Below are 15,351 nucleotides of genomic sequence, written 5' to 3' on the forward strand. Positions count from 1 at the left end.
CCATCTCGTGTGTTTGTGGCCTGTATCACCTCTCTTCCATGCATTGAGTCTGCCTGGAGTCAGCTACTGAACAATTTCATTCTGACCTTTTCTCCACTTTAAATTATCATTTCATCCACCAGCTTTCAAGACAACATTCATGCATTTTTCATCCTTAATCATGTCCTGGTAGCATGTGCTTTGTAACACCATCTAAAAGCATGCTGAAACTCTTAAAATACCTCATTTTAACCGGAATTACTTGGTGGGATGGGGTGTTTGTGTTTTCAGCTCCGAGTGAAACACCGTTCGTTCCTCAAAACCTGGAAATCTTTACCAGCCCTGAAATGCAACCTACAACACCTGGTAACTAACGACATCTGTATAGTTGTGTGCTTTGAAAGAATGGATAAAGTGACAAAAAGAATCGGTCGTGTGTTGGCCTTTTCAGAATATTTTCAGTAGTAAACATTTCCCTTCATTCTCTACCATGAAATTCTTCAAAGAACTGGGTTATCTGTCCTACTTAGCCTTGTGATAATCCTCGAAGAATTTTCATGATCTTGGTGTCTCTGTATTTTTTGAATTGAGGTAAAATTAATATATAACATTATATTAGTTTCAGGTGTATGACATAAAAATTCAATCTTTGCATACATTGTTTTGAAGTATTATTCCCTTTCTTCTTTTAGTATTATTAAGAAAGGGAAGTATTATTCCCTTTCTTCTTGTTATTCCCTATACTTCTTTCAAATTTGCCACTGGAAAATAGCAGCAAAATTATAGATAATAATTATTTTAAAATACGTTCCCTTCAGTTAGCATATTTAGATACCACTTGATCAGACTATTTTTCTCAAAGTAGCCTAAGGAAAAAGAGCACCAAGTAGGCTCTGCAATCCTGGATATGATAAAGAAAGATGAATAAAAGAGTAAAACAACATATATTCTATAACAGAAAATTATTGGAATAATGAAGTTCATTAACTCCTGGTGAGGTTAGTAGTGAGATATAGAATTAAAGAAGTTCTGAACCTTCCATTCTCTAAATCTCAAATATTTGTGCTTCTCCCGTGCTGTTCAGTAAATCACCTTTTGAGTTCTTAACTGTACCTTGTGTTCTTAAATCCCACAAGGGTCCTCCCTTTCCAGTACAGTTAAGTGAACAATGTACCTTCAATTCTCATATAGACATTTAATTCCTTTTGGCTCAATCAACACTTACTTATTGAGTGCCTACTGTGTATAAAACACAGTGCTGGGCATTCTAGGGATACAAAGAAATAAAAAGCAGTTCTTGCCCTCAGGAAGTTTACAAGTTTACAGTTACAACCTGATTGACCCCTGGGAAATACCATTTATCAAAGCTACATTAAATCTTCTTTCAGCTCCCCTGCAAACTACATCTGTCCCTTCTACACCTAAACGACACTTCAGGCCCAAAACACCAAGAACTAAACCTGGTAAATAACTGTCTCTTTAACCTTTCAGGATATTTAATTCCAAATAGATAATGTCCATCTACTTATTAAAAAAATATTCTGTAGATTAAACATTCTCTGTAAAATTTGGAATTGACTGAAGATGAATAATTAATGCAAAATAACAAGTATCAAACATTTTCAATAAGATCTTATTGAAAATTATGTGAATGATGTTCTTTTTTTCTGGGAAATACTCTTCTTTAAGCAAAGTAATACGTAAAGATTTTTTTTTTTTAAGTACTACAAGGCTTAGATTGAACAAGAGGAGTCCGCTGCCCTATCCTATTCTACCCCTGAGACCCATTCTCCAATTCTTTACCATGTTTCTTTTGTATTTACCTCCACATTTCTAAGTAATATGCTGCTGTTTCTTGTTAGATCAATTTTAGTGAATGATGTTCTTGCATGCAAATTTTGGTATAAACATAGCAGCAAGTCCTACTGTCACAGTGATATATACTGTAATTTATTTTCCTGGCATGCATCTAAGTTTAAGTGTTATTAGGCAGACAGTTCCTGTTTTCGTTGCCTACTCTATGTTTTCAGTTTTGCACTAGGGCGATGGCTGAGACGCAGAGGACATGACTCTGGCTTTCCAATTGCTTGTATTGTTTTTTTTTTTTAAGATTATATCATGAACAATGAGAGCAACGTAAGATTATACAACCTGCTTGTGAAACTATAATACTGTGTGGAAGCTCAGAAAAAGAAAGTAAGAGTTGAGGATGTAAGCCTCAGAATATGTGTAGGGTTTAGAGGAAAAGGAGAGGGGAACAACATATATTATGGCACAGAGTTTGAGGTAAAGGTAGTTTATCAACCTGGATGTGATATTCTTCATTGTCAAAGAGTACACTCAGAATCATGCTCAACAAACCAGGCTTTGATTATTCCATTGCTTATTACAATTTTTTTATAGCTATACTATTATGACTGAATTTTAAAATTCTTTCCCCAAACTTTTACTCACTGCATACTTTGTAAACACTGACTAAATATGACAGAATTTTAAAAGGGTCATTCAGTTCCTCTTTGGAGGATTGGGTTTTTTTTATTGTCTCTAGAATATTTTAATTTTTTTTTTTTTTCCTTTCCACCACCAGAAAGAACCACAAGTCTTGGAACAATTACATCTAAAATTTCTAAAAGCCCTGAACCTACACGGACAACACTGGGTAACAATATGTCCTTAGTAAATATGTTACTTCATTTCACCACGGAAAGTCCAGTATGCCAGCTTTTATGTAATGTCTCAATCACTGTTCTAATTGGATCATTTCAGCAGTACTAAATTATCTCATAGTGCACATCAACTCCAAAACTTTCATGGTTTTGGGTAGCTGGCCATGTGGTGGTTGATGTGAACTCAGCATTTAGACATCGTCCTGTACCTTGGAGAGCCGTTAAACCACTGATGATTTCTCATCTTCTATGCAACCATTGTTTTTAAAGCTGCGTCTTATACACAGTTCTCCATTTTTTTGAGTAAGGCCCTCCAGTTCAACTTCATTTGGAAAAACAGCTTTCTGTTATGGCGTTAGTAAAATTTCTTTATGCCGTAGATCATGACATTATACCTATCAGTAAATATTAATTTTAAAACATTTCTCTTTTCTGGTGCTTAAAGATTTAGATGTGGCTGAGAAATGTGAAATAAGGTGCAAAATCATTACACTGATTTTGGTTTTCTAATCATGGGTTAAAATCACTGTCTTTGGGTAGTTGTGACTAGTGGCAATGTTATTTCTCTTGAAATGCTTTCTCAAAAAGATGAAAATTTATTACTGTATTTTCATTAAATGGTGCTCTGTGAAATATTATTTTAATGGAATCCAAAATCATCCAAGATGATGGGTTTATAGCACTTGAGGTATAGGTTTTCCTTTTGCGGTTTTAGACACTGAAATGCCTAATTATTGATTTGTTGATTATTTTGTTTCTTTATTTTTCCAGCTCCCAGTAAAACACAATTTATTTCTTTGAAACCTAAAATCCCTCTCAGTCCAGAAGTGACACACACCAAACCTGGTAATTACCCTGAGCTTTATTTTGATATTCCAAAAGTAGGGTTGAAAAATTGTTTTATGCCACTCTTTGGAGCAAGAACTTCTGATTTGCATCTTGGTATTTGATACAACTTTCCATGAAAAGAGTGAAAGTGCGATGAAATGATGTCATTTATAGCCAACTCCTCTGATATTATCATAGCATCTCTCTGAGCTGTGTGGTGTTCCATTATGTTCATGACGATCACAGAGAAAGCACAGAAATAGAGTGGTGGGAAGGATTGAGGACTCCCTTGTCTAGGACTGTGAAATAGTTTCCAGTGCCAAAGTTGATTGGAATTCGGATCACACTAAACAGTAACCTTTCAGCTGAGAAGTGAAGAAGTCTTTCCATCCCCTAAGAACTCTGCCTTGTTTGGGGCCTTCTCGGTTCTCAGGCTGCATGACTAGCAATGGTTGTATTTTCCTAATGTTCTATGGTTTCTTTCTAAATTGGGTCTGATTTCCGAACACTGACTTCTTTTTACTTCTCAGGAGACATTAATGGTGTTTTGCTGAAGAAAAGAAGGCTTTTTTTTTTCTTCTTCTTTTTTGCAGGGAGGGGTTATTCTGTGTATGTAATTAAAAACAGACAATTCCCTGCACAAGGATTGCAGGACATGTTAAATGATCAAATTTTGTTTTCCATCTATCCAGAATGTATACAACAGTCTGAAATGTTGATTTATGAGATTGTATATGGGGAACTTCATCACAACTCATTATTTTCATCAAAACTTTAACCCCTTAGCTCTGGGAAGAATATATTTCTCACTGTAATATGGATTTTTCGTTAATGTGTATTTACAAGGTAGGATTATTAAAGCAAGAGGTTTTCTGCTTAAGTGGGCATGATTTGTTTTTTGCAAAGACATGGGTAAGAAAGAAAAGTGTAACTGCTCAGAAAGAGAATTCTCATGACTCCTTTTAAAGAGGCAGTGAGATTTCCAGGTGTTGTAGGTGTCAGAGGGAAGGAAATTATGGATTAGGCAAAGGGAGTATAGTTGATGCTGTGACCAGGGGTGAGGTCTCCAAGTCAGAGAAATGGAATGAAGTATGCTAACTCAGAGAGGTTATTAGGAGAAAGAAGCATAGCTAATAAAACTCAAGAGCCCTAGCAGTTTAAATCATAGAACTCTGACAGTCAGCTGAGAGAAGGATTTCATGTACATTTATTTTAAAATTATGCCCAGAGGACTTTAGAATAAGGTAGAAACTATTACATTTAAGCTGTATTTTGAATAGGGACCTATTACCAAGCAGATCGAGAAATATTACTCTATGTTTGGGTCACCAACTTTATTTATTTTTTATTTTTTTGAATTTTATTTTATATTTTATACAGCAGGTTCTTATTAGTTATCCATTTTATACATATTAGTGTATATATGTCAATCCCAATCTCCCAATTCATCCCACCACCACCCCCTGCCATTTGGGGTCACCAACTTTAAGTAAATGCTTTTCCAATCTAATTATTTCTGTTGTTACAAGATAAAATTTGAAAACATCAAAAAATGTCTCCAAATGTTGATTACCATTTATTCATGATAAGCTATATTATTACTTTTAGTGGTTTCTGGGCGAATAAAAGGTTTCTGAGAGGAAATTCATTAATACAAATCAGGGTGGGAGAGTGTATTCTTATCACTCTAAGGTATTTGAGCAAAGAGATTTCTTAATTTGGCATTTCCCTTTAAAATGTGGGAAATTATTTGGAAGCTAATGGGTTTATATTCCTTTGATTTCTACCTTCTAATCACCTAAGAATAGCCACACTTTTCCCCTAACAGCAAGTATCACCACTTCAGAATCTGTGCCTAAACTTAAGCTAACTCAAGTTGACTTTGCGTGGTCTGAGGCAACACGGAGTAATGACTGGTTCTCTATAAACCATTGCTTGGGTTTTAGCTTTTTAAAATGTATTTATTTTATGGCAACCACCACTATAGCTCTGCTAAATACTTCTTTTCTTGCCAAGGTTCAAGAGAGCAAATAAACCACCAAAAGCTTTTTTATTTGAGTCATTCATTGCCTTTCTCAGCCCTCTCTTCACACTCTCCTGTTTTTCTGTTTCACTTTCCATACAGGCTGCTTTTCCTTTGGTTTTCCTTTGAGGTTAAGCTAACGAGTAAAAACCCACATTGGTTTTGGTTTGTTTTATAAGCAGAATCCAGCGCTTTCTTGAAAATCCCAGCCATCTACCATGTCCCAACTTGTCTGCCTCATCCAATGAGAATTGTTTCCTTCATAGTTAATTATTAAGATTGTAATGACATTCGGCTCTTCAAGCTTTTAAGGATCTGAAAAAAAGGGAGAGACCTCCCATTACAGCTGTTTGTTGTACGCATTTCTCTGACACGGTGGACAGAATAGTAAATTGTAGTCATTGCTAGTCACAAATCCATGAGAGAGTTTTAGTTTTCTTTGTTTTCTGCTGAGGTGAGTGGTGTAGTTATTTGCATGCCACTCAGCTTTTTTTATGGAACATTTTTGTACCTTTATCGGTAATACCTTAAGGCTATGAAATAGAGGAAGTCTTATCAGAAGATGTATTTACCTTTAATAAACACTGACTTTAATATTTTTATATTCAGGTGAATTGGAAGCTTAATTGATGGGGCTCCGTACCTATTCGGCCTCAGTCTCAGGAACTGAAAAATGCTGATTTTTCTTTATAAAATTCAAAGACAGCATTCTTTGATCTTTGTGAAAGCTAAAAGATGCTACAAGTACCAAATCTTACTTTTTCACACTTTTAGAAGGCAACTTTGTAGAAATTAAAACCTGAATTACAACCTCAAAGTTTCAAGGGAATTTTTGTTTTTTGCTATTTTCAGATGTGAATGCTTTTTTGTTATTTATTATATTTAATTACTGATATTTACTATTTCCCTTTCTCCTGTAGACTGACATTTAGCCACGCCCCCTCCCCCTCCCCCTCCCACACACACATTTTTTTTTTACTTTGCCTAGTGTACTTCTATCTGGTACATCATTGCAGCTCTGCCATTCATCTGTTATAATCTATTTCTGACAAGTTCTTTAGAAATCAGAATTCTTTTTTTGGCCACAGACATTCTAATGAATGATGCTACGTTTCAGTAACACCTTGTGCTATTATGCCTTGCTTTCAGAATAAATGAAAATTCTCTATCCGAATTTTTTATTATTATATTTTCTTTTTTAGTTGCTAAAGAGTCACTACATGCTTCCCCCAAACTTTCCATACCCCCTAGTCCAGAAATGTCAGAGATAACTCCTGGTAAATGTAATATAAGGAATATATAAGTGCAAAATGATTTAAGTTCTGTTAAGCTGGTCAGTAGGTGCCATATTAATTGGTTTCTTTCTGTAAGAAAAAAAAAGTCAAAGAATCTTCACTTTGTTTTGTATTTCAACAGTTGATTTCCTTTTTTATTTTCTTCTTGAAAGAAAAGAATTCTTTTTGTTCTACAGAATAAGAAACCTCTATTGGATGATCTTCTTTTAAAAAACCCAAATAGACTTTGTAACCAAACTATATTCAGCATGAGGTATAATTTACTTACTGCCAATCTGAATGGCATTGGAGAATTTATCTGTCAGAATATTTATATAATATTGTTCAATTTATTCAGCATTTGATGAAATCTGAGACTACTTTCTGACTTCTATTGATTTGCCAATTTAAATGGAATAAATTTCATGTGTAAATCAATTTGTTCACCAGCAATAGATACTAGTAAATACAGGGAACACCGTATGAACACTTGAGGCCCTTTTTAGACTGTAAGTTCCATTCCTATTTTTTTGTGAAAGAATATCAGATCCAGTCAGGCTGAAAATCATCCCAAACTAACAGAGCTCAGGCACGGTCACAGGTCTGATGGGTCTGTTGCCTCTTCCCATTTTCTTGGGTGAAACCGACTGTCCTGCATGAAAATAAAATGGCAGGTGAACAACCTCTGAGAGGCTACACTGACTTCCTTTAATGTAATATCTCCTCAGGCACGAGGAGCAGTAGTGGGGAAAATAGCTAAAAATCAACAACAAAAATTAGAGTTCTCTATTCTTTCTTCTGTTGTGGTTTGTGGAGAGGCTGCAGGGTGATTGAGCTTTATTTCATAAGCCAATAGAACCTGATGGTTCACCAATGAGAGGACACTTGTTATGGTAAAGGACCTTTAATTTCTAGCTTAAATGGTGCTAATCAGCATCCCCTTTGATAATACTTGCTTTTATTGCAGCCCTGGAACCTGAGACTCCACCACCATCACAGCCGCCAATAGGTAATGAAGTTTCCTTTAGTGAGTGAAAAAGAATTCTCTTTCTTTCACACCCTCTGTGTTCAACTTTGTGCTTAGCTTTGGCTTTTCAAAAAATTATTTCTTTGTTGTCCTTCAGATCTTTCTTTCAGCCATTTTCACCAGAAGATAAACTCCCTGCCTGTGCTTAAGTGGAAGCTCTGAGACAGCCATGAAAGCCATACTGATTTTGATTTGTCACGTTCCTTGTTGTCCCTCCTTATATTTGAGGACCATGTCCTGAGCTTGTTTTAACCTGGTTATTTCCCATAGAGGACCATGGCTTCCCCAGGACATATTTATGCTTTCACTTTTAGAGGTGTTTTTCTTACTTTCAAAACTCTGACATTTGCAGATTTTCTTGAAAAGCATTATGGTCTTTCCAGATCTAAATATCCTGATGTGTCACTAGGAAATTCATTAAATGAGAGAAATATAAAAACTCACCCCAGTCTATGTAGCTTCTTTTTCTTCAAGAGAGCAAAAACTGTTCTGCTAGTGCCGTCTTAGCCAGTTATTCACATTTTCCTTCATAACATGAGCTGTTGGTTACTTTATTGCATTTACATCTTCCAAATGAGAGTCATGCCTTTTTTTTTTTCCGTTTCTCTTTCCAAACTTAACTGACCAGCTGCGTTTTTGTTCATTTTGTCTAAAAACACAGGAATCTATTTACAGAAAAAAGGAATTTCTTATATGGATAAAAGTTTCACCATTTATGTTTGCTCAACTTAGTATTTAAAAATTAAGCATTTTTCATATTTTAATACAGTTCATCATTTTTCCGTTGATTTTGATTCCTTGATCATTTTTCATGCAGTCTTAGAACCTGGAACACTGGGAACTAAACCTTCAACAACAACATTAGGTAATGCAGTGAGTGACCTACCTTTTTTTCCTTTTCCTGCCTGCTGGCATCTTTATTAACAGACTCACATTAATGGATTTGTTCATTAATGTCCATTTGTGTGTGTGTGTTCTCTATTCCTTTGGAGAAAAATTTTAAATCCTATAGTCTAAAAATTATATCTCATTCTTTAAAAGTTGCCTTCCCTGAAATAATTTGAGAATTCAAAGCCTTTTTGCACATGTTACTGATTTACAGATTTTTTTTTATTGGAGTATAATTGCTTTACAATGTTGTGTTGGTTTCTGCTGTACGCCGAAGTGAAACAGCTATATATGTATCAGTATACATATATCCCCTCCCCCTTGGACCTCCCCCCCACCCCACCCCCCTTCCCACCCATCTAGGTCATCACAGAGCACCGAGCTGAGCTCCCTGTGCTGTATAGCAGCTTCCCACTAGCTATCTACTTTACACATAGTAGTGTATTTATGTCAGACCTAATCTCCCAATTCATCCCACCCTCCCTTTCCCCCACCCCACCCCATGTTGATTTGCAGATTTTTAAATGCTAAGCGAAAAACATTTCCTTTTGAATCTTAGGCCAAATAAATTTTAGTTTTTATCCCTAGTGGCTTCTAAAAGTAGCTTTTCTCATGTTCCTGTTGAACATATACCTTCAAAAATTTAATGAGACTGTCTTCTCCAAGCTGTACAAAGTTCTGAGTTTTCCAACTCAAAATAGAATAGAGAGATCTTTTGAACAGTTATTTATAAATATTTGGCAAAAAATAAAAATCCATTATTCAAGACCTCTTTTAACTGGGTAAATAATGATAGAAAGTTGCAAACAGAAGGATACATATCTGCAATAAATCAAAGGGCTTAAATGTGCTTCTAAGATACACGCAGTATTGATGGTCAGTTGGTAGGGCCACCGTTCGTGTATTAACTAGCTGATTTTCTTTCTTCAGCTCCACCAAAGACCAAACGACCAGGTCGTCGTCCCCGCCCTAAAACCACACCTAGTCCAGATGTGCCCAAGTCCAAACCTGGTAAATGTGATGATGTTCAGGGTTCCAATTAACATAGAAAGTGGAATATGGTAGTTTCTGATATAGTAGCTACCTACCACCTAAATAGCTGGGCTTTAGGAACCAGTGTAGTTGATTTTTATATTTAAGGATCTATACTTTCTAAATGCACATTTTATGAATACGTTTATATTTTTATTTGTAGTTATTAAGTATACACAGCAGTAAGCTGGGCCACTAAGTGGATCATTAAAGTAGGGCACCGTAAAAATTTTATACAAGATGCGTATTCATGGCAGATGAGATGTGGGAAAGCAATAGGGAGAAGAGGGGCAAATGGGAAAAATAAAAAGGAAAATCACATTCAAAAAAAGTACACGGTTTAAGTAAAGATGGAAGAGTAATGTTTCCTTGCTCAAGATGCTGCTTCTTGACATAATTAGTATTTTTGGTTTTTTGACTCTATAGCTCTGGAACCTGCTACGGTACAACCGGAGCCCTTGGTGCCCACAGTTGGTAATTCTGCTCTCCTCCAATTGCTTTCCCAGGTTGTCACTTTTGCTTTTCCTGCTCTCTGCCCAGGCATGACTGCAATTCTATACACAGTGTCACAGTTTTGTTCCATGCTTTCCCTCACCTTTCCTATCTGGGTCTGAAGAGCCTAAAGATAGGAGACTTCTAGAAGAATTCTGTGTGCTAATTCAGGGAAAGTCTGTGGTTTTGAACACAACTTCCTGGTTTTCCACAGACCCTCTGTCCTTCCATCACATGTCCTTGTGTAGAGAAAACCATCTACTCTTTCTCAGGGACTTCCGTGCTCATCCTGGACTTGGCAAATGGCAATGTTTTATTCCAGTGTCATGATTACCATTTCATTGCTTTACTCATTCAACTTGTAAGACTTTCTCCCTTTTAAACAGCTGCATGAAATAATGGCTACTTCAGCTTTTCTGTTTCTCTAAGGAATTTTTTTGAGTATGTTTTGATAACCAAAGTCACACACACTGTTCTTTGTCTAGGGTCCAGGATAAAAATAGTATGGTCTTTGTAACTTGAGAATATTAAAAGTTTCAAGCTGGTTTTATTGTTTTCAGTCCTAATGCTGTTTTGATTATAATTATTTCATTATAATTTCTCAACATTCACAATAAATCTGTCACTGGTTTACTTTAGAAAATTCCAGAAATAAATAGCCATGTAACATGCTGTACAATTTCAAGTATCTATGGGTTATTTTCCTGATTTCCTACTAAGCAAGTTTCAAATTTCTACCTTACTGTTTTTATACTGGGGAAAAGAAAAAAAAAACCTATCCAGTAAGAAACAGAAATATTATACTTGTCATTTTAAAAATTACTTATACAGAAAAAAGTCTTCTTATAGTTCTCCTTACTTTTGTTGAGAGACACATTTTGAACATTTCCTGAAGATTTTTTTCTTTCAGAAAAATCAGTAGGAATGGACACATTTCCCACCCTTCCCACCCCAGGAATTAATTTTGTTGTATATTCACTGAATTTATATAGTATCTTTGCTTGAGCATATGTGTCCTTAATTATTGACAGTTACAGCTGTGACCTTAATACTTTTTTCTGTAGTGTCGAAACCATCCAAAAGACCTAAAACTACACGTAGACCAGATGCACCTCAAATCCAGCCTGGTAATCTCTACTTTCAATATCTTAATCTATAACTAGGAAAATGGTGTGTAAGTAGCGCTAATCTTGACATTCACAGCTCTGCCATGACACTAATTATAGCACCTTTTTTCTTCAGATTCAAAATCACCAAAGCAATTACTTCCTAAACCCAAAACCACAGCAAAACCGGATACGCCACCACCTAAATCCGGTAAACAATTTCCAGTGCTTCGGCTTAAGAAGCTTTTTCTTTGGGGATGTTGCTGAAGATGCTTACAGTTTGTTATATCATAAAAGCATAGAAACTCCAATACCATGTTTTTTTTGTTCGTTATCTTCTCAAAGTAGCCACACTTGTGTTTCATGTGTTAAATGAACAAATTAATGTTTGGGAAATTAATAAACTTTATATCTGATTGTCTGACAGATTCCACTCTTAAAGCATTTTTAGGTTGTGTCTTCTCAATTCGGATTTGTAATGAATAGAAGCCTGGTTTTTCTGTATCTAGAACATTTTTGAAAGTGATTTTAACAGCTACCACTAGGGAGGCTGACCCTGTGTTCTTCCTTTATAGGCACATGGAGATTGGCTTTCTCTAAAATACCTTATTGGCTTTTCAAATGGTACCTGTTAACTAAGTGATTTTCTACTAAATAAGAAGATATTATATAATAGTTCTGAAAATTCAACTGTTTTCCAAGTGACATTTTCTCCTAAGATGCCGATTAGTATAAAATTCTAATTTACTGAGAGCGTCTCTCATAAAAAATAAGTCTCTCAAGAAGGCAATTTATATCAACTTAGAATAAACCAAGTTCTGTGTCCTGTGAATTAAGCATCAATGAGCACCTAAAAGTTTAGCTTTCCTTACTTTTGTTTCTTATATCTGTTTATTTTTTATGGTGCAGTCTTTGAGCCTGTTACATTTGAGACCGAAGCGCCCTCCACAACCATAGGTAACGATGGATGTCTTCCCTCTTGGTCAATGTTTCTCTGAACTTGCCCCTCTCATCTCTGTCACTGTCTGTAGTCTCTTGTGTAAACAATTGTCATTCATCCTCTTTTTCATTCATTCCCAAAAATTGTTTACTATTTTCAACAGGGACCTTTTTACTATAATTAGGCATTCTTACAGCTGCCGCTCAGTTTACAATCCCTGAATGTTTTTTGTTCTTTGATCATCTTCAGAGATAGTCAGATTGCTTGCAGCACTTGATGTTGGCAAGAGTCACAGGTGCTCTCTCCATCCATCATTCAAACCAGGACATTTTTGAAATCTCTGCTTTTATGTATGTATAATTTATGATGTGGGAGAGGAACAGTGAAAAAGCTGGTTGGGGCTTGAGAAAATACAAATTGTCTCTTTCTCCCAAAAGTCCTTTCTTCCTTGATTCCATACTGTTCGAATGCAACTGGACCTTTCTGTTGATAAACTCGTCTTGTGGTGTTGAATTCCAAACAAAATAGGGATTTTCCTTTTTTGTTTGAAGGCAATCAGCTTTGAATATTGTTTTGTCCTGTGGTTCTCACTTTCCATCTCTTCTGGATGCCATGTTTTCCTTTAGTTCAGAAGATGTTCTCAGATGTGGCTTAAACCAACTCTGTGCTGTGTTATCTTGGACAGTCAGCAAAAGGCAATCTCCATATAAACGCTTACAGAGTTTTTGGTGATAAGATATTTTAATGTTACATTTAATCTTATGGACTTAATGAAAAATAGAGACACTAATTTAAAACCAAGGAGTCATAAGTCTTAATTTTATACCAATGCGTAATTCAATCATTGCAGAATATTAGAGAATTAGAGGAATCCTGTTTATTCAGACAAAAGTTGAATTATTACTTTTCAGACTTTTTTCTTAATCATCTCTGTTCCTCACTTGAATAGTTATCTCCCAAGTATCCATTTGAAATAAATGAATAAATAAGGACAAATTGTAACAAAGAGTATCACCTTTATTGTGGAGAAAGGGCACAAGCTTATCTTTTGCATAACTGTCACAAATCTCCAATAATCAGACTGATTAAGAACATTTTTAAAAATTCTCACCACTACCACCATTTCTCAAAAAAATATATTAATAATGGTGGTGAAAACCTTTCAAATACTAACAGAAGTTTTCATAATAATTTTTCAGAGTAATTTAAAATACATTATCAGACAGTTAAGAGATTTTTTTGGAGCCAAATTTCCAATACAGCTGCAATCATATAATTAAACACCAAAAAACCTACTTTTCATTGGCCTCACAGGGATGCAAAGTGCAAGGGGTATGGCTATTTTGTGAGATAAATGGGTACCCGAGTACAGCCAGTTATTACAGAACAAATACTCTTTGTCCAGAGTTCATAAATGCTTTTTAAACATTATAGGATTAAAAGGATTCATTTTCAAGATAATTTTGTTTCTTTTCCTATGTTTCTTAAATCTCCATTGTTTATTGTATTGCTTTTGGTCAGTTCCTGCCACAGACATTGAACCTGTAACTCTGAGAACTGAGGCTCCTTGGACCACATTAGGTAATGACCTTTTATGTCTTCAGGCAAGAGCATTTTCTCTTCATTGTCCAGTCAATTCCATTACTATGTTGGTCAAAAGGTTTTCTCTTCTGTAAGATGTTTTCATCATCCCTTTTTGTCACTCAACTATATTCTTTCATTTTGAATGTATTGAAGATGTTTAAAATAAGTCACTTGGTTAGAATATAAGCATCTATGAAGCTAGGGCAGAGTATCTATCACCCACATTGTCCAGCTTTCTTAAAGCTTTACAGAGCCAGTGGTTCTGCTGAATTCCAAACGCAGTTAGGAGTCTCTGCCCTATAAACATCAGGTATAATTCTGTGGCCATCAAAAGAAAGTTGTTTTAAGATATTCCAGGCATTTTTATGGTCTACCAATGATTTTAAGAAATGAGATGTGTTTAGTCTAATAATGTTTAATGGGATGTATGCCTAACCCAAGTCATTTCTAAATATAATCTCCCCAAAGCAGGTGAGCCTGTGTCCCTCTCTCATGTGATGTAGACAAGCTGTGCTTCTGACATCCCTTGGATCAGGGTTCTCTTTGAAACTCTGATACCAGCAATAACAGTAAAGTTTTCAGATAATTAAAATAATGCTATATGTTATTTCTCAAAAGAACTGTCAGCAGACAACCCCCCACAACTTTTTTTTTTTTTTTGGCATATGGATGACAAAGAAAATTCCAAACCCCAGAGATGAATTTCTCAAGACTCCAGAAAATCTAGCCAAATTTTAGAAAACCTAGAGCCATGTATCATCCTTTTTTTCTGGAGTCATAAGACAACATTAACCAGTTTCCTTTCTTCAGCTCCAAAAACATCACAAAGAGCAAGAACACGTCGTCCACGTCCACGGCCACGGCCACGGCCACGTCCACGTCCCAAACATAAAACCACGCCAAGCCCAGAGACATCTCAGGCCAAGCTAGGTAAATATGTGGTTCCTGGTACCTGTGGAACCTTGTTGGATGTGATACTATGGTGGGAGTGTAACTCGCTGCCTAGTAACCCTGTGATCCTTCAGGATGGACACCCAGGTTACAAGTGCTCTAGTCAATACGTGTGACTTCCTCACACTGCTTAGTATCTTCTTGGTACCTTGTATTTTATTTGCTTCTCTCACCATTCGATTACATTTTCTCTTTGATTGTGGCTCAGCAAAAAGGTATCTAGCCTATTTAGTTCAGTTAGTCTCATATTTGATTAACTGCCACATTAGCATTTGTGAGGAATAGTTTAGAAATAACAAGGGACTTGGCTTCGTTGAGGGAGGAAGCTGCTCTTGTGTGAAACTGTTCATATATGGATAGAAAGGAAAATGGGCAAAAGCAACATATTTATTGAGTTTTACCAACTGTTAGACACATAGTTATTTCTTAGAGAAGTGAAAGATCCATGGGCTGATAAGTGTCATGTGGGCCTTGAAATGTGTATAGTTTGTAGATTTGTTGGCGGGATGAGCAGGAATAACATAAACAGAAGCTGGAAGGTGCCATATGTGTGGATGACAG

At 35.8% G+C, this 15,351-nt stretch overlaps 1 protein-coding gene across 11 annotated transcripts in view; it reads left to right on the forward strand.

Annotated features, from left to right (window-relative positions):
- LOC118894889 (ABI family member 3 binding protein) overlaps positions 1-15,351 on the forward strand; it is a 260,700-nt gene that overhangs the window by 148,846 nt on the left and 96,503 nt on the right. For 9 of the 11 annotated variants that reach the window (XM_036851584.1, XM_036851585.1, XM_036851586.1 and 6 more), the window contains 13 exons: positions 271-345; positions 1,368-1,442; positions 2,567-2,638; positions 3,417-3,491; positions 7,738-7,779; positions 8,615-8,662; positions 9,616-9,696; positions 10,144-10,191; positions 11,274-11,336; positions 11,452-11,526; positions 12,225-12,272; positions 13,777-13,836; positions 14,650-14,769. In XM_036851584.1, the coding sequence (XP_036707479.1) occupies positions 271-345; positions 1,368-1,442; positions 2,567-2,638; positions 3,417-3,491; positions 7,738-7,779; positions 8,615-8,662; positions 9,616-9,696; positions 10,144-10,191; positions 11,274-11,336; positions 11,452-11,526; positions 12,225-12,272; positions 13,777-13,836; positions 14,650-14,769 (882 nt within the window). The remainder of the gene's footprint in view (positions 1-270; positions 346-1,367; positions 1,443-2,566; positions 2,639-3,416; positions 3,492-7,737; positions 7,780-8,614; positions 8,663-9,615; positions 9,697-10,143; positions 10,192-11,273; positions 11,337-11,451; positions 11,527-12,224; positions 12,273-13,776; positions 13,837-14,649; positions 14,770-15,351) is intronic. The other 2 variants (XM_036851591.1, XM_036851592.1) reach the window with 1 other exon arrangement.

The sequence above is a fragment of the Balaenoptera musculus genome, chromosome 4, assembly GCF_009873245.2.
Source record: "Balaenoptera musculus isolate JJ_BM4_2016_0621 chromosome 4, mBalMus1.pri.v3, whole genome shotgun sequence".
In the NCBI taxonomy this organism is placed as follows: domain Eukaryota; kingdom Metazoa; phylum Chordata; class Mammalia; order Artiodactyla; family Balaenopteridae; genus Balaenoptera; species Balaenoptera musculus.